The sequence below is a fragment of the Carettochelys insculpta genome, chromosome 34 (assembly GCF_033958435.1).
Source record: "Carettochelys insculpta isolate YL-2023 chromosome 34, ASM3395843v1, whole genome shotgun sequence".
Lineage (NCBI taxonomy): Eukaryota > Metazoa > Chordata > Testudines > Carettochelyidae > Carettochelys > Carettochelys insculpta.
Genome location: NC_134170.1, coordinates 1,528,764 through 1,546,631, shown reverse-complemented (window position 1 = coordinate 1,546,631; position 17,868 = coordinate 1,528,764). Strand labels below are relative to the sequence as shown.

At 68.1% G+C, this 17,868-nt stretch overlaps 1 protein-coding gene across 5 annotated transcripts in view; it reads left to right on the top strand.

Annotated features, from left to right (window-relative positions):
* GIGYF1 (GRB10 interacting GYF protein 1) overlaps positions 1-16,908 on the top strand; it is a 28,983-nt gene extending 12,075 nt beyond the window's left edge. Inside the window, exons 6-28 of one of the 5 annotated variants that reach the window (XM_074982922.1) lie at positions 238-333; positions 983-1,094; positions 1,215-1,323; positions 1,584-1,624; positions 1,732-1,938; positions 2,715-2,929; positions 3,122-3,257; positions 3,340-3,534; positions 4,039-4,184; positions 6,193-6,352; positions 7,236-7,402; positions 7,496-7,611; positions 7,728-7,832; positions 8,765-8,865; positions 8,937-9,019; positions 9,546-9,674; positions 10,335-10,496; positions 11,254-11,420; positions 12,062-12,219; positions 12,286-12,449; positions 12,527-12,668; positions 14,103-14,837; positions 15,039-16,908. In XM_074982922.1, the coding sequence (XP_074839023.1) occupies positions 238-333; positions 983-1,094; positions 1,215-1,323; positions 1,584-1,624; positions 1,732-1,938; positions 2,715-2,929; positions 3,122-3,257; positions 3,340-3,534; positions 4,039-4,184; positions 6,193-6,352; positions 7,236-7,402; positions 7,496-7,611; positions 7,728-7,832; positions 8,765-8,865; positions 8,937-9,019; positions 9,546-9,674; positions 10,335-10,496; positions 11,254-11,420; positions 12,062-12,219; positions 12,286-12,449; positions 12,527-12,668; positions 14,103-14,155 (2,964 nt within the window). In that variant the 3' untranslated portion in view covers positions 14,156-14,837; positions 15,039-16,908. Of the gene's footprint in view, positions 1-237; positions 334-982; positions 1,095-1,214; positions 1,324-1,583; positions 1,625-1,731; positions 1,939-2,714; positions 2,930-3,121; positions 3,258-3,339; positions 3,535-4,038; positions 4,185-6,192; positions 6,353-7,235; positions 7,403-7,495; positions 7,612-7,724; positions 7,833-8,764; positions 8,866-8,936; positions 9,020-9,545; positions 9,675-10,334; positions 10,497-11,253; positions 11,421-12,061; positions 12,220-12,285; positions 12,450-12,526; positions 12,669-14,102 lie in introns of all 5 variants that reach the window. The other 4 variants (XM_074982923.1, XM_074982920.1, XM_074982924.1 and 1 more) reach the window with 4 other exon arrangements.
* The last annotated feature ends 960 nt before the right edge of the window (positions 16,909-17,868 follow it).

Sequence of the window (17,868 nt, the reverse complement as noted above, 5' to 3'; positions counted from 1 at the left end):
CGCTGCAGGTGGGTGGGGCTGGTGGGACGGGGCGCCAGAGAGTCACGCTGTGAACTGGTTGTGTAACAGCCCTGTCCCCTGCACGCCTGCCAGATCAGAGCTGGCCAAACCATGCTCCTGTCTGGGGCCTTCCCCCAAGCTGGGCACTGGGAGTGGGGGCGGGGCTACAGCTGCCCAGTGGGGCACCCTGTAAGGACTGCGGTGAGGTGCCCACAGCTGCGCGCTCGGCCCCTGTAGGTCCCAGACGAGATGCAGGAGAAGGACTTCGCTGCCATTCTGCAAGAGGAGCCGCTGCAGCCGCTCGCTCTGGTACCACTCACAGAGGAGGAGCAGGTAGTGGGGCAGGGAATGGGGCAGGACCTGTTCCCTCTAGGGGTGCCGGCTCCCCCCGGCCCAGGGCAGGACTGGCTGGCTCAGGGGGTGGGAATGGGGCAGGACCTGTTCCCTCTGGGGGTGCTGGCTCCCCCCGGCCCAGGGCAGGACTGGCTGGCTCAGGGGGTGGGAGTGGGGCAGGGCCTGGCCCCTCTAGGGGCGCCGGCTCCCCCCGGCCCAGGGCAGGCCTGGCTGGCTCAGGGGGTGGGAGTGGGGCAGGGCCTGGCCCCTCTAGGGGCACCGGCTCCCCCCGGCCCAGGGCAGGACTGGCTGGCTTAGGGGCAGGGAATGGGGCAGGGCCTGGCCCCTCTAGGGGCGCCGGCTCCCCCCGGCCCAGGGCAGGCCTGGCTGGCTCAGGGGGTGGGAATGGGGCAGGGCCTGGCCCCTCTAGGGGCGCCGGCTCCCCCCGGCCCAGGGCAGCACTGTCTGGCTCAGGGGCAGGGAATTGGGCAGGGCCTGTTCCCTTTGGGGGCACCGGCTCCCCCCGGCCCAGGGCAGGCCTGGCTGGCTCGGGGTGGGAATGGGGCGGGGCTGACCAGCTCAGGGGGGCAGGGACTGGGGCAGGGCTCGTGCCTCCGGTTGTAACTGTGCTGCCCCTGTTGTGTTGCAGAGGAATTTCTCCATGTCTGTGAACAGTGTGGCAGTGCTGAGGCTCATGGGAAAAGGAGGCGGAGCTGCCCCCACGGGCATCACGCGGGGCAGGGGCAGTGCCCGGAGCCGAGGTGCGGGGGCTGGGGAAGGGGGGCGGGAGGAGGGGGACCCGGCGGCCTGGGGAGAGGTACGGACGATGGGGGGCGGGAGGAGGGGGACCCACCAGCCGGTCTCAGCTGTCTGTCCCGCAGGCCGGGGCCGAGGCGAGAGCGGGTTTTACCAAAGAAGCCCAGAGGAGGCGGAGGGGGCGTTCGGGCGTGGGGGCCGGGAGATGCATCGCAGCCAGAGCTGGGATGACAGGTGAGTGACGGGGGGGCAGCACCATGGGGGGACGGGGAGATGAAGGCAGGCAGGGGGTGTGGAGAGCTGGGGGGCACCCCTGGGAGGAAGGGAGTCAGCAGGTGGGGAGATGGGGGGCAGGAAGGCTGGGGAGCCAGGGAACGGGCTGGGAAGGGGGCGCCAGTGGGGACGGGGGGTCGGACAGCGGGAAGGGGGCATCAGTGGGGATGGGGGGACGGGGCTGGAGGGCGGGGAGCCAGGTCTGATCTCTCTCCCCACAGGGGCGAGCGGCGGTTCGAGAAGCCCACCCGGCGGGATGGAGGTAGGTGCTGTGGCTCCTGTGGGGACCCCTGGGGTCAGCGATGGGGCTCCCATTGGCCGGGAGCCCCCCTGGGCCCCCGACTGACCGCCTCTCCCCTTTGCCCCCAGCCCGGGCGCCCTTTGAGGAGGGGGCCCTGCCCCCACGCAAGGACTACGCCCGCTCCGACAGCACCAACTGGCGCACGCTGCGGGAGGAGGACGACGAGGAGGGGGGTGGGGGCGCTGGCCCCACCCCTGCCGGGGGGGCCGCGGGGGGCAGCTGGCGGCTGAGCGGCAGCCGGCGGGAGAGCGAGCGCTGGCGGTCAGCCAGCCCAGGTGAGGGAATTGTGGCTGGGGCCCTCCCTACTGGGATTATGCGCAGGGCTGTACTCTGGGGGAGGGACCTGGGTAGGCTGGGGGCGGGACCCGGGCGGGGCTGTACTCTGGGGGCAGGACCAGGGTAGGCTGGGGGCGGGGCTGTATTTGGGGGCAGGACCCGGGCGGGGCTGTACTCTGGGGGCAGGACCAGGGTAGGCTGGGGGCGGGGCTGTATTTGGGGGCGGGACCCGGGCGGGGCTGTACTCTGGGGGCAGGACCAGGGTGGGCTGGGGGTGGGGCTGTATTCGGGGGGCGGGCTGGGGGCAGGACCCGGGTGGGGCCGTACTCTAGGGGCAGGACCAGGGTGGGCTGGGGGTGGGGCTGTATTCGGGGGGCGGGCTGGGGCAGGACCCGGGTGGGGCTGTACTCTAGGGGCAGGACCAGGGTGGGCTGGGGGTGGGGCTGTATTCGGGGGGCGGGCTGGGGGCAGGACCCGGGTGGGGCTGTACTCTAGGGGCAGGACCAGGGTGGGCTGGGGGTGGGGCTGTATTCGGGGGGCGGGCTGGGGGCAGGACCCGGGTGGGGCTGTACTCTAGGGGCAGGACCAGGGTGGGCTGGGGGTGGGGCTGTATTCGGGGGGCGGGCTGGGGGCAGGACCCGGGCGGGGCTGTACTCTGGGGGCAGGACCAGGGTGGGCTGGGGGCGGGGCCGTGTTCTGGCGCCGGGGCCCCCCCGTTGTGGGCTGCGACTGAGGTGGGGAGGCCCCAGCTCAGTACCCCCCACTCCCCTCGCAGAGGGGGCGGCGCGCTCAGCCGGCTGGCGGGAGCCCCCCGAGGGCCGGCGGCGGAAGTTCGAGCTGCGCGAGCGGGAGGAGGAGCGGGGCGGGCGGCGGCCCCGGGGCAGCGAGCCCTGCGAGGAGGACAAGGACGGGCTGCCCGAGTGGTGCCTGGACGATGAGGACGAGGAGATGGGCACCTTCGACTCCTCCGGTGCCTTCCTGCCCCTCAAGGTACCGGGGGGGACCCCTCCCACCCCCACTGGCTCCCAGGGGTCCCTGGTGGTGTCAGCGCTGGGCCGGGCTGGGCAGGGCAGTGAAGAGAACCGGGGGCCAGAAGGAGGGATTTGGGGTGTGATGTTCCCCCCCCCCCACCCCCAGTGCGTAACTGGGGCTCCCAGTTCCACCTCTGACCCCCTCCCCCAGAAGAGTACCAAGGAGCCAATCCTGGAGGAGCAGGAGTTCGAGTTCCACCCCCTTCCGGAAGAGGACGCGAGGTCGGAGCTGCCAGCGGATGGGCAGGAGGGCGCTGAGCCCAGCGGGCAGGAGGCCCCGGAAAAAGGTGGGGCAGGTGGCCGAGTGGGGCAGGGGAGTGGGGCAGCCCTGCAGGTGGTAACTCCAACTCCCTCTCCCTCTCCCTCCAGAGGCCAGGAAGGATCCCTGTACGGCCCCCGAGGAGAAGCGCTGCTCCCCGCCCGGCGCCCTCTGGCTGTCGGCCCCCCCTTTCACTGCTGCTATTGCAACTGCCACTAGTGAATGTGAGCGCGCCCCGCCGGGGGGCTGTGACCCCGCCCCGGCCCCGGGCACCTGCGACAAGGAGCCAGGCCCTGCTGCCGAAGGTACCCAGCGCGCGGGGGCGGGGGCGGGGGCAGGGGCAGGGCTCGGGCGTCCCAGAGTGCGTTGCTTCCTCCAGGCCCGTGGCAGCTGGGAAGCTAGTGAATAAGGGTGTGTTCACTCTGAAACCTGCTGATGGCAGCCACCTCTTCTACTGACCTCAGTGTAAACCATCCACCGTGTAGCACTGCCCTAGAGCTGAGCGCTGCTTGTGTCAGCTGGGAGCCTGAAACAATAGTGCCCCTGTCTCCGTACAGGGTGTTCACTCTGAAAACTCCTGATGTCTTGTCTTTTAGCCTGCCCCTCAGTTGCCATCGGTAGGCTCCAGAGTTAACAGCCCAGCTCTGTCCTGTCCTGTCCTGTCCTGTCGGCTTCCAAGGGGTCTTGGCCTAACTCTGGGCCCTTCTCAGGTCCCTCGGGGTGTGGTTCTGAGCTTTCAGACTCCTGGAAGACGTGGTGGACGGGTGTCCTAGAGTGGTGTCGTGACCTCTCCCTCTCCCCTTCCCCAGAGGACCCAGCTGTCCTGGCCCTTCCGTCTCAGCTCAGCCCGGACGCTGTCTCCGCCCTCTCCTCCCCTTCCCCCATCACCAATGCTGCTACTGAGTTCTCCATTGGGGACAACGAGGATGATGACGGGATGAAACACCTTCAGCAGGTGAGCGCCAGCACATAGGGCCACACCAAGGACTGTTCCTGGGTCAGAGCAAAGGTCCGTCCAGCCCAGCCCAGCTCAGCCCAGCGCAGCCCAGCATCCCTGTCTGCCGACAGTGGCCAGAGCCAGGGGCCCGGCGGAGGGACCCAAGACGGTGATCAGTCGGCTTCTCTCCTGCCTTCCATCTCCGGCCTCTGACAAACGGGCCAGGGACACCGTTCCTGCCCTTGGCTAAGGGCCTCCTATGGCCCTGACCTCCAGGAATGGATCTCGCTGTGCGTTGGACTAACTCCCTCACACTCCTGCGGCGAGGAGTTCCGCCGGTGCGAGAAGGAACTTCAGACCTGGCCCGCTCCCTTCGTGGGCTGCTCTCCGGTTCCGAAGTGACGGGGACAAGTCAGTCCCTCCGCGTTTTACAGCCCTTCGTCACGTCCCCTCAGCCTCCTCTTCTCTGAGCTGGACAGTCCCACTCTGAGCCCCCGCTCACCCCACAGGCGCCGCAGGGCCCTTCCCTGAGCCTTTCCGAATGCCCCAGTGTCTTTCGGGAGGGGAGGAGACCACATCCGTACGCCGTATTCCGGAGGGGGCCGTCCCGGAGCGTGGGGAAGGGGCAGGAAATATTCTTGTCGGCCCCTTTTTAATAGTTCCTCGCTTCCTGGAGGCTGGTCAGAGGGCAGCTGCCGCACGCCGCGTGGATGTTTCCAGACATCCAGCCCCGAGAACCCCACGACAATCTCTCTCCTGATGATTGTCACTAGGTTAGCCCCCATGGTATTGTGTTGGTACCTGGGGGTATTTTTTCCAATGTGCGGTACTTTACACTTATCTGCATTAAAATTCATTTGCCGTTCTGTTGCGCGATCAAAAAGATCTCACCCAACTGAGTGAAGCTCTTCGCTGTCTGCTTTTGTCTTGCCTGTTCGGAGTAGCTCGGTATCACCCCCAAACTTTACCACCTCAGTGCATGCTCCATCCTCTGGAGCATTTCAGCCTGAGTCAGAGGCTTGGTCCTAGGACCAGCCTTTGGGAGCAATACCCGTTACCTGTCTCTGGTCTGAAATACCATTTATTCCTGCTCAGTTTCCTGCCTTTTAACCACTTCTCCACCCATGAACGGATCGTCACTCTTATCCCATGGCAACCTAATTTACACAGGAGCCCTTGGTGAGGGACTCCTGGGCTGGTGGTTAGAGGGGGGGCTGGGCGCCTGGACTCCTGGGTTCCCTCTCTGGGGGTTAGAGCAGGGGGGCCGGGAGCCAGGACTCCTGGGTTCTCTCCCTGGTGGTTAGAGCAGGGGGGCCGGGAGCCAGGACTCCTGGGTTCTCTCCCTGGGGGTTAGAGCAGGGGGGCTGGGAGCCAGGACTCCTGGGTTCTCTCCCTGGCTCTGGGAGGGCAGTGGGGGCTGGTGGTTAGAGCAGGGGGTGGGAGCCAGGACTCCTGGGTTCTCTCCTGGCATGGGGAGGGCAGTGGGGGCTGATGGTTAGAGCAGGGGGCTGGGAGCCAGGACTCCTGGGTTCTCTTCCCGGTGCTGGGAGGGCAGTGGGGGCTGATGGTTAGAGCAGGGGGCTGGGAGCCAGGACTCCTGGGTTCTCTCCCCGGCGCTGGGAGGGCAGTGGGGGCTGGTGGTTAGAGCAGGGGGGCTGGGAGCCAGGACTCCTGGGCTCTCTCCCCGGTGCTGGGAGGGCAGTGGGGGCTGGTGGTTAGAGCAGGGGGCGGGAGCCAGGACTCCTGGGTTCTCTCCCTGGTGCTGGGAGGGCAGTGGGGGCTGGTGGTTAGAGCAGGGGGTGGGAGCCAGGACTCCTGGGTTCTCTCCCCGTCGCTGGGAGTGGAGCTGGGGCATCAGCAGGTGGGAGGGCGCTGGGAGACCTGGCCTGCGCTGTGGGCAGAGAGTACAAGTTTTCTGGTGCCGTCTGTGCTGCTCTCTGTGCCCTGGGCAGAGGAGTGGGGCCCCTCCCTGCCAGCCCCCCGGCTCTCAGGCCGGTGCTTACCCCTTCCTTACCCTCCCCTGCAGGAGGCGGAGAAGATGGTGGCATCGCTGCAGGAAAGCTCTCTAGAGGAGGAAGGTTTCGGCCAGGCCCTCCCGGAGCCTCGCAACACGGCCGCCGCCCTGCCCCTCTCGCACGAGGCGGCCATGAAGTGGTTCTACAAGGACCCCCAGGGGGAGATCCAAGGTATGGGGGCAGGGGCGGGGTGGGGCTAGCCAGGAGTGGTCAGAGCTCTGATGTTCCCATCCCCTGAGCTTCAGGACCTGCCGGGGATCAGCACATTTCTGGTCAGGTTAATGCTGTCAGCCTTATCCTCAGCAGTGTGGTTTAAATCCCTGCCCCAGAAGTGGGCGCATCTCAGTGCCAGGCTAGGGGTCCCCGTGTCACTGGCCCCCCCCACCCCAGAGGAGGGCGCATCTCAGTGCCAGGCGAGGGGTCTCCGTGTCACCGGCCCCCCCCGCCCCAGAGGTGGGCGCATCTCAGTGCCAGGCTAGGGGTCCACGTGTCACCGGCCCCCCTGCCCCAGAGGTGGGCGCATCTCAGTGCCAGGCTAGGGGTCCACGTGTCACCGGCCCCCCCGCCCCAGAGCTGGGCGCATCTCTGCCAGGCTAGGGGTCTCCGTGTCACCGGCCCCCCACCCTGCCCCAGAGGTGGGCGCATCTCAGTGCCAGGCTAGGGGTCTCCGTGTCACCGGCCCCCCCTGCCCCAGAGGTGGGCGCATCTCAGAGCCGGGCTAGGGGTCCACGTGTCACTGGCCCCCCCCCCCCCCGCCCCAGAGGTGGGTGCATCTCAGTGCCGGGCGAGGGGTCCCCATGTTACTGGCCCCCCCGCCCCAGAGGTGGGCGCATCTCAGTGCAAGGCGAGGGGTCCCTGTGTCACCGGCCCCCCCGCCCCAGAGGTGGGCGCATCTCAGAGCTGGGCAAGGGGTCCCCGTGTCACCGGCCCCCCCCCGCCCCAGAGGTGGGCGCATCTCAGAGCTGGGCAAGGGGTCCCCATGTTACCGGCCGTAGGTGCGTCTCGGCACCGGGCGAGGGGTCCCTGCCTACCCCTGCCGTGCTGTGCCTGCCAGGGCCCTTCCCGACGCAGGAGATGGCGGAGTGGTTCCAGGCCGGCTACTTCTCCATGTCCCTGCTGGTGAAGCGCGGCTGCGACGAGGGCTTCCAGCCGCTGGGCGAGGTGATCAAGATGTGGGGGAGAGTGCCTTTCGCCCCGGGCCCATCGCCGCCCCCCCTGCTGGTGAGCGCCGACCCTCCCCGGGCTGCTGGGGCTGCAGGTCAGGTGGTGCCGGCCGGGGGCTGACGCCCGCATGTCTCACCGCTCGCCCCGCAGGGCAACCTGGACCAGGAGCGGCTGAAGAAGCAGCAGGAGCTGGCGGCGGCCGCCCTGTACCAGCAGCTCCAGCACCAGCAGTTCCTGCAGCTCATCAGCCGGTACCTGCCCGACAGGTACCTGCCCTGCGCGAGAGCCGGGGGGAGCGGGTGGGGGGGGTCTCCCCGGTTCCCTGCCCCCTGCACACTGGGGCTGGGGGGCCTGGCAGCGACTCCCGGCCTGTCGCCAGCAGGCCGCAGTTCAGCCCCTGTGTGCTGCAGCAGAAGGTGGCCACCGGGGACCTGACCCCACAGCAGCTCACGGCGTTCCTGCAGCAGCTGCAGGCCTTGAAAGCCAGGTGAGTGCCCCCCATGGCCGGGCCAACCCCCTGCTTCCCGAGGCCAGGCCCGGCCCACCCTCCATGTGCCGAGAGCTCCTGGTTCTCCCCAGCGCTGGGAGGGCAGTGGGGGCTGGTGGTCAGAGCAGGGGCTGGGAGCCAGGACTCCTGGGTTCTCTCCCCGGCGCTGGGAGGGCAGTGGGGGCTGGTGGTCAGAGCAGGGACTGGGAGCCAGGACTCCTGGGTTCTCTCCCCGGCACTGGGAGGGCAGCGGGGGCTGGTGGGTAGAGCAGGGGCTGGGAGCCAGGACTCCTGGGTTCTCTCCCCGGCGCTGGGAGGGCAGTGGGGGCTGGTGGTCAGAGCAGGGGCCGGGAGCCAGGACTCCTGGGTTCTCTCCCCAGCGCTGGGGGGCAGTGGGGGCTGGTGGTTAGAGCAGGGGGTGGGAGCCAGGACTCCTGGGTTCTCTCCCCGGCGCTGGGAGGGCAGTGGGGGCTGGTGGTTAGAGCAGGGGGCCGGGAGCCAGGACTCCTGGGTTCTCTCCCCGGCGCTGGGAGGGCAGTGGGGGCTGGTGGTCAGAGCAGGGGGTGGGAGCCAGGACTCCTGGGTTCTCTCCCCGGCGCTGGGAGGGCAGTGGGGGCTGGTGGTTAGAGCAGGGGGCCGGGAGCCAGGACTCCTGGGTTCTCTCCCCGGCGCTGGGAGGGCAGTGGGGGCTGGTGGTTAGAGCAGGGGGCGGGAGCCAGGACTCCTGGGTTCTCTCCCCGGCGCTGGGAGGGCAGTGGGGGCTGGTGGTCAGAGCAGGGGGTGGGAGCCAGGACTCCTGGGTTCTCTGCCTGGCTCCAGGGGCTGCCCTGCCTGCACAGGAGAGACCCGGGGTGGCAGAGGGCACTGGGCTGCTGTACTCTCTCTTGTGTGGGTCGATGGCAGGGCTCAGTGGGTGCTCCCTTGCCTTGCAGGTCAGGGGAGCAGAGCATGATGCCAGCGATGAACAGATCCATGTCCGTGCCAGACACAGGGTCCCTCTGGGACACACATACCTCAGCCTCACAGCCTGCAGGTGAGGGGGCGTCACGGCTCTGGGGGGCACGGCCGGAGGGCAGCCAGGTCTGACACTCTGTCCCCCTGCAGGCGGTGAGGCCAGTCTGTGGGATATACCAATTAACTCTTCATCTCAGGGTCCAATCTTAGAACAACTGCAACTGCAGCAGAAGGTGAGTGCTGGGCCCCGGACGCCTGGATTCTCCCCCCGGCGCTGGGAGGGCAGTGGGGGGCTGATGGTTAGAGCAGGGGGCCGGGAGCCAGGACTCGTGGGTTCTCTCCCCGGCGCTGGGAGGGCAGTGGGGGGCTGGTGGCTAGAGTGGGGGGCCGGGAGCCAGGACTCCTGGGTTCTCCCCCCGGTGCTGGGAGGGCAGTGGGGGGCTGGTGGCTAGAGTGGGGGGCTGGGAGCCAGGACTCCTGGGTTCTCCCCCCGGCTCTGGGAGGGCAGTGGGGGGCTGGTGGCTAGAGTGGGGGGCCGGGAGCCAGGACTCCTGGGTTCTCCCCCCGGTGCTGGGAGGGCAGTGGGGGCTGGTGGTTAGGGCAGGGGGCCGGGAGCCAGGACTCCTGGGTTCTGAAGCTGGTGCCGTGGCTGCTGTTGCCGGGGTGCTGTGTGGGATCTCAGCTGCCCCATTTCTGGGCTCGGGGGTTCCCGGCGGCTGCACCGGCCTGGCCCCTCACCCTCCCCTCGCCGGCACCCAGCTGCAGGAGCGCCGCGAGGCAGAACTCAGGGCCAAGCGGGAGGAGGAGGAACGAAAGCGGCGGGAGGAGAAACGGCGGCAGGAGGAGCAGAAACGGCGGGAGGAGGAGGAGCTGTACCGGCGCAAACAGGTGGGGCCTGTCCACCTGAGGTGGGCCCCCCGAGTCCCCCATGGGCACGGCCTGAGCTGGGCCCCCCCGGGCGCACACGGGCATGCCCTGGCCCTGCTCTCCTTGCCCAGCCCGGGAGGGGACGGTATCCCAGACTCCTGGGTTCCCTCTGCTGAGGCTCACGTTGCCCTTGTTTTGGGGCCTGTGCACGGGTGGGAAGAGTTGTTCTGGGCTGAGGTGCCCGCTGCCTTCCCGTCCTCCGGCCCCCGCCGCCCTCCAAGTGCCCCGGCCCCCGCCGTCGTCCCGTCCTCCCGGCCCCCGCCGTCGTCCTGTCCTCCCGGCCCCCGCCGCCCTCCAAGTGCCCCGGCCCCCGCCGTCGTCCCGTCCTCCCGGCCCCCGCCGTCGTCCTGTCCTCCCGGCCCCCGCCGCCCTCCAAGTGCCCCGGCCCCCGCCGTCGTCCTGTCCTCCCGGCCCCCGCCGCCCTCCAAGTGCCCCGGCCCCCACCGTCGTCCCGCCGCCCCGGCCCCCGCCGCCCCCCAAGTGCCCCGGCTCCCGCCGCCCCGGCCCCCACCGTCATCCCATCCTCCCGCCGCCCTGGCCCCCACTGTCCTCCCGCCACCCCGGCCCCCGCCGCCCTCCAAGTGCCCTGTCCCCCGCCTGCTCACCCTCCTGCCTCCGCAGTGCCGGCAGCAGGAGCTGGTGCTGAAGCTGCTGCAGCACAGCCAGGCGCAGTCGGCGGCCTGGGGCGGCCTGGCCAAGCCCGTGGGCGGAGTGAAGGCCCTGCTGGAGCTGCAGGAGAGTGAGCGGCAGCTGCACAAACAGCAGCGGGCGCAGCAGAGAGCGGTGAGTTCCCCCCACCCCCACTGCCTCCCCCCCCAGCTCCTGGCCTGGACCTGCGCCCCCCGCTGCCCTGGGTCAGGTATCGCTCCGAGAGAGGCCCAGTCCTCCATGATCACGCATCCACCTGCATCCAAGCCACTCCCAATTAGTCTGTGTCACCAGCCGCCCCGCCCCGCCCCAGAGGTGGGCGCATCTCAGGGCTGGGCGAGGGGTCCCCATGTCACCGGCCACCCCGCCCCAGAGGTGGGCAACTCTCAGTACCGGGCGAGGGGTCCCCATGTCACCGGCCGCCCCGCCCCGGAGGTGGGCACATCTCAGCGCTGGGCGAAGGGTCCCTATGTCACCGGCCGCCCCGCCCCAGAGGTGGGCGCATCTCAGTGCCGGGCGAGGGGTCCCCATGTCACCGGCCGCCCCGCCCCAGAGGTGGGCGCATCTCAGTGCCGGGCGAGGGGTCCCTGTGTCACCGGCCGCCCCGCCCCAGAGGTGGGCGCATCTCAGTGCCGGGCGAGGGGTCCCCATGTCACCGGCCGCCCCGCCCCAGAGGTGGGCGCATCTCAGTGCCGGGCGAGGGGTCCCCATGTCACCGGCCACCCCGCCCCAGAGGTGGGCGCATCTCAGTGCCGGGCGAGGGGTCCCCATGTCACCGGCCGCCCCGCCCCGGAGGTGGGCACATCTCAGCGCTGGGCGAAGGGTCCCCATGTCACTGGCCACCCCCCCCCAGAGGTGGGCGCATCTCATGCCCAGCTCGCGCTCTTTCCAGCATGGGGCTCTTGCCATGAACAGCCCCTCTCAGTGGAGCACTGATTCCAGCCAGCTCTGGGGCAGCCACGAGAAGAACGTGAGCCTGTGGGAGGAAAGTGTCAAGAACGCTGGTCCGCTTGTCAGGAGCCTGGGGCTGAAAAACAGCCGCAGCAGCCCGTCCCTCGGGTGAGCCGGTGGGGCGGGAGGGAGGGCCCCGGTGGGGTTGGGGGTGGCAGCGAGGGGCACCGGTGGGGCGGGAGGGAGGGCCCCGGTGGGGTTGGGGGTGGCAGCGAGGGGCACCGGTGGGGCGGGAGGGAGGGCCCCGGTGGGGTTGGGGGTGGCAGCGAGGGGCACCGGTGGGGCGGGAGGGAGGGCCCCGGTGGGGTTGGGGGTGGCAGCGAGGGGCACCGGTGGGGCGGGAGGGAGGGCCCCGGTGGGGTTGGGGGTGGCAGCGAGGGGCACCGGTGGGGCGGGAGGGAGGGCCCCGGTGGGGTTGGGGGTGGCAGCGAGGGGCACCGGTGGGGCGGGAGGGAGGGCCCCGGTGGGGTTGGGGGGTGGCAGCGAGGGGCACCGGTGGGGCGGGAGGGAGGGCCCCGGTGGGGTTGGGGGGTGGCAGCGAGGGGCACCGGTGGGGCGGGAGGGAGGGCCCCGGTGGGGTTGGGGGTGGCAGCGAGGGGCACCGGTGGGGCGGGAGGGAGGGCCCCGGTGGGGTTGGGGGTGGCAGCGAGGGGCACCGGTGGGGCGGGAGGGAGCACCCCGGTGGGGTTGCAGCTGGTGCTGGAGCCGGGAGCGAGGGCCCTGGCCCTGACTCTCTGCCCCCGGCCCAGGGACAGCTACGGGGCGCCGGGCCGGCAGGGCCGGAAGAAGACGGAGGAGGAGGAGAAGCTGCTGAAGCTGCTGCAGGGGATGCACAAGCCCCAGGACGGCTTCACGCAGTGGTGTGAGCAGATGCTGCATGTCCTCAGCACCTCCAGCAACCTGGACGGTAAGTGGCGCCCCTTGTCCCCGACGGCCCCGCCCCGGCGGCTCCCCTGACCCCCTGTCCCCGCAGTGCCCACCGTCGTGGCGTTCCTCAAGGAGACGGAGTCGCCCTACGCCGTGCATGACTTCATCCGCTCCTACCTGGGCGACACGCTGGAAGCCAAAGAGTTCGCCAAGCAGTTCCTGGAGCGGCGCGCCAAGCAGAAAGCCAGCCAGCAGCGCCAGCAGCAGCAGGTAGGTGCCCGCCCGCGCCCCCCGCCAACCACCACTGTGGGGTGCGGCTCGGCGCTAACCCCCCACTCCCGCCACAGGAGGCCTCGTGGCTGGGTTCCAGCAGCCTGCCCTCGGCGTTCCCAGCCAGCCACAGCTCCAAGCAGCCGCCCTATGAGGCCAGCCAGCCGGTGAAGATCAAGAGGAGGCCGGTCATGCTGCACGCTGACCCCAGCATCCTGGGTAGGGCGGGCCCAGGACGCCTGGGTTCCCTCCCCGGCACTGGGAGGGCAGTGGGGGCTGGTGGTTAGAGCAGGGGGTGGGAGCCAGGACTCCTGGGTTCTCTCCCCAGCGCTGGGAGGGCAGTGGGGGCTGGTGGTTAGAGCAGGGGCTGGGAGCCAGGACGCCTGGGTTCTCTCCCCAGCGCTGGGAGGGCAGTGGGGGCTGGTGGTTAGAGCAGGGGCTGGGAGCCAGGACGCCTGGGTTCTCTCCCCGGCACTGGGAGGGCAGTGGGGGCTGGTGGTTAGAGCAGGGGGGCCGGGAGCCAGGACTCCTGGGTTCTCTCCCTGGCGCTGGGAGGGTAGTGGGGGCTGGTGGTTAGAGCAGGGGGTGGGAGCCAGGACGCCTGGGTTCTCTCCCCGGCGCTGGGAGGACAGTGGGGGCTGGTGGTTGGAGCAGGGGGTGGGAGCCAGGACTCCTGGGTTCTCTCCCCGGCGCTGGGAGGGCAGTGGGGGCTGGTGGTCAGAGCAGGGGGCCGGGAGCCAGGACTCCTGGGTTCTCTCCCCAGCACTGGGAGGACAGTGGGGGCTGGTGGTTAGAGCAGGGGGTGGGAGCCAGGACTCCTGGGTTCTCTCCCCAGCACTGGGAGGACAGTGGGGGCTGGTGGTCAGAGCAGGGGGCCGGGAGCCAGGACGCCTGGGTTCTCTCCCCAGCACTGGGAGGACAGTGGGGGCTGGTGGTTAGAGCAGGGGGTGGGAGCCAGGACTCCTGGGTTCTCTCCCCGGCGCTGGGAGGGCAGTGGGGGCTGGTGGTTAGAGCAGGGGCTGGGAGCCAGGACTCCTGGGTTCTCTCCCCGGCGCTGGGAGGGCAGTGGGGGCTGGTGGTTAGAGCAGGGGCTGGGAGCCAGGACTCCTGGGTTCTCTCCCTGGCGCTGGGAGGACAGTGGGGGCTGGTGGTTAGAGCAGGGGGGCCGGGAGCCAGGACACCTGGGTTCTCTCCCCGGCGCTGGGAGGGCAGTGGGGGCTGGTGGTTAGAGCAGGGGCTGGGAGCCAGGACGCCTGGGTTCTCTCCCTGGCGCTGGGAGGGCAGTGGGGGCTGGTGGTTAGAGCAGGGGGGCCGGGAGCCGGGACTCCTGGGTTCTCTCCCCGGCACTGGGAGGGCAGTGGGGGCTGGTGGTTAGAGCAGGGGGGCCGGGAGCCAGGACTCCTGGGTTCTCTCCCCGGCACTGGGAGGACAGTAGGGGCTGGTAGTTACAGCAGGGGCTGGGAGCCAGGACTCCTGGGTTGTCTCCCCGGTGCTGGGAGGGCACAGGGGGCTGGTGGTTAGAGCAGGGGGCCGGGAGCCAGGACTCCTGGGTTCTCTTAGCAGAGGGAGGGGAGTGAGGCAGTGGGGTCATAGTGTGGGTCTGTGCACTGACGAGCGCAGCTTTTTAACCCTTTGTGACCCCTTGTGCCCCAGGCTATTTGCTGCACGGTCCCTCGGGAGAGGTGGAAACCATAGAGGACTACTGAAGTCTTGTAGCAATAGGAAAATCTCTGCTGCCTTCTTAACCGATTCAGTCTTACCTGAATGTGCACTGCGAAAGGGTGAGGCGGCTGCGCCTGCCCCCCTCCCTCCCCACACCCTGCCCCCTCCAGTGAGCGGGGTGCAGTGGTTGGTGGCGGGGGGTGTCTGCTCTCATCGGGGCCGCTAGCGTGCCGCCTTCGGAAGAGGAGTTATGTGTGAGCACTTCTTTCTCCAACACACAAAGCACCTTAAAATGCAACCTGACGATGCACTTTATCGAGACTTTTTACAAAGAACTCAAAAAAACAAAAAACAAAAAAAACCACACAAAAAAGGATTTTTTTTTTTTGTGATTCTGGAGGAAATTTTTATAAAGAAACTTTAAAACTGAAAAAAAAAAATGGAAATCGCTCTATCAAACACTGTTATTTTCACTCGGTGACGAGGGGAGATGTGGACTTGGGGGAAGGAGAAAAGAAGATTTAGTTTAAAAAAAAACTAAAAAAAAGAAGAAAAAAAGAAAACAAAGATAACAAAACTTGAAGAAATGCACTTCTCCTGCGGCCGGAGTTTCCTCGGGACTCGGAACTGGCCTGTCCCGCGGGGCGTGCCGCAGGCCTGGATGTAAATAGCGCTATACATAGTTCTGCACCGCAGAAGTTCTCGTCCTGAGAGGCCATTTATTTCGTAAGCGAGACTTTGTATTTTTGGAAGTTGCACAATCGGGATACAACCAACTCCCCTTCTCCCTTGGGCTCCCTCCTGGCGTGGTGCCTAACCGTGGCCGAAAGGGAGCAGGCCAGTGCGGGGTGGGGCTGGGAGCATCACGCACCAGCCAACTACGCCCCCGCCAGCTGGCCGACTACGCCCTTCACTCTTGTGTTACAGGCTCATGGGTTGCCGCAGGCTCTGGCATACTCACCTGACTCCGGGAGGGCGCCTCACCTGCCAGCTCCCGTCACCCAAACGAGCTTCCTGTGTGTTCCCGCGAGCTCCCCGTTACAGCCTCAGCAGTTCCCGCCAGCTCCGCGGCCTCCCAGCAAGCTCCGCCTCATGAAGCCAACCTCCTGTGAATGGAATGAGCTCTCCCTGACCATGCTGGACCCTTGGCTGCTTGGAGGAAGATTTCTTTGGCACATTTTTCCTGGGGTGGAGAGGCACTTTGGTTTTTTTTTTAAAGCTGTCTGGGCATCGTTTGCTCCTTTTGCCTTTCCCTCCACCCCAGCCCGGTGCCCTGGTGGTGTGGTGGGAGGTTTTCATGGTGACGTCGAAGCTGTTCTGCCAGGGAAGCGGGGCCCACTCTGCACTGCACTCACTGATGAATGTATTTTTGGACACGAATCGGCACGGCAATATCGCGTGCCCCTCCCAGCACCACAGCTTGCGCTGCAGCATGGACCAGTACCCAGAGCTCCACACTCTGGTGGGACGTATCGTCTCTGACCCGAGTGAGAGCCGAATTAGCGGCTGCCTGCCCGGCCCGCAGACACTTGCTGGTGCAGTTGGACAGAGCGGGCGGCGGAGGGGAGGGAGTTGTTGTCGCCATCGGTTTGTTTTTTTTTTTAATTTGGGCTTGAATATTTTTGGACTCGCGCGTCTGGCTCTGCCGTTCCGTTGTTTACAGGCTGTCTGTGGGACGCCGCTGTCTCTGACTGGACCGTTGTCACTACACAGGGTACCTTTCGCAGTCAGACGCCTTCCCTCCAGGAGACCGGGCGGCTTTTTCGTGCTCTTTTGTAGTTCTTGGCTTTGCACCCCTCTGGCGAGTCCCATGTTGGAAAAGGGCTTGCGGCCGGGGCGGGAAGAGAAGTTCTCGCTGCTGGACTCCACCGAGACAGCCGCCACCTGGCCCTGGGCAGGTGCTGCGAACTGAAACGCTGCCGTCTGCTCTTCCTGTCCCGGACCCGGCGGGGGGGGGGGCACGGGGACTTTTCGTTCTTTGCAACAGTGGTGAGTTACGAACATTCAGTGACTGCGCAGCACCGGCCCACTGGGTCGTTTGTGAGCGTGCGGGGCCGAGGTCGGCCGCCCGTGGTATGGGGGGAGGACCGCGGCGGCCGGCCCCACAGCTATACTGTGAGGTTCCTTGGTTACTGTGTTAGTGTTCCCCGGGCCTGATCAGGGGGCAGAGGCCACAGGCCAGGGCTGTGACCTGATCAGGTGTTCCCACCCCATCCCTGTCTGTCAGTATTGGCCTGGTGTGGCTCCCAGGCCGGCCCGCCAGCCATGTGCAATAGGCCAGCGAAGGATTTAACCCCGTCTGGGGGGGCACAGGGCCCTGCTGGGCTGTGAGCCAGGGGGTGCCATAGCCTGAGCAACAGCCCGCGAGAAGGTACGGGGAAAGGGGCTGGTTTCGGACTTCGCCCCGCGGCTGCAGCTGCCCCCCTCGGTTCCCCAGCCGGCCCAACCAAAGTCTCCTCTGCTCGCGGGGAGCGGCCAGGGGTGGCAAGCGAAGGCCCTGGCACTGGGCCCCGGCCTGCACAGCTGGGGCCTCCCCTGCCTGGCAGACGCCAGCTGTGCCCTCCCTGCACCCTTTGCCTTAGCGGCGCGGGCACTGGCCGCGCCCCTGCCTGGCGGCTGTCTGTCTGTCTGTCTGTCTAGCAATAACGGTGCTGGCAGGGGCTGGGCCCAGGGCCAGGCGGCCCCTCCCCCCGCTGTGGCCGGCTGTGCCAACAGGGCGCCCACCTGCCCCTCCCCTGGGGCCGAGGAACCCCTGGTCTGTTGCGCCGCGTGGATTAAAGTTGTAGCTAAGTCCTGGCATGTGTCTCTCTCTCTCTCTCTCGTCCCCCACCCCCCAACGAGGTGGGGGCAGGCCCTGGTAGTGGGGGGGGGGGGGCAGGACCTGGCTGCCTTGTTCCTTCCCCCAGCAGGATTGCTGAGTGGGGGGCGAGGGGCTGGGAGTGGTGAGGTTCAGCCCCAAGGGCAGCTGTGAGGGGGAGGCAGCTTGGCCCCCACCTGTTGGCTACCTGCTTTGCCCTGGGCCCAGGGCCTTCCGCCCTGCTGCAGTTGCCCTGGTGAAAGGCTGCAGCAGGGCCTGGAACACCTAGGCTGTGGGGTGGGCCTCCCGCGCCTGTTACCCAGACAGTGCTGGCAGGTGCCACCCCTGCACCCAGCCATGTGGGGGGCAGAGGCTGGGCTCTGGTCCCCATGGGGAGGTGGCTTCCTGCCATGAGCTGAACACAGGCCCAGTGGCACCTGCTGGAGGAGAAGGCGCTGGGGTGGTGGAGGAGGTAATCCAGCACCAGCTGCTGCGACTGGATAATTGGGGGGGGGGGTCTCCCCACTCCTGCCTGGGGATGGGGCAGGGCAGCCAGGGACCCCAAACAAGACCGACCTGGTCTAATGGAGGGAGAGAACCCAGGAGTCCTGGCTCCCGGCCCCCTGGCTCTAACCACCAGCCCCCACTGCCCTCCCACCGCTGGGGAGAGAACCCAGGAGTCCTGGCTCCCGGCCCCTGCTCTGACCACCAGCCCCCACTGCCCTCCCAGCACTGGGGAGAGAACCCAGGAGTCCTGGCTCGCAAGCCCCTGCCCCCCCGCCCCCCCTCAGGCTAACCCCCAGCCTCCACTGCCCTGCTGGAGCCAAGAGAGAACCCAGGAGTCCAAGCCCTGGCCCCGCCCCCGGCCCCCCCCAAGTAACGACACAGGCTGGTGGCTGGAGTTTGGGTGTTTAAGGTGAACACGGGGCCGGGAGCCGGCTACACACGGCCCGGTGCTGA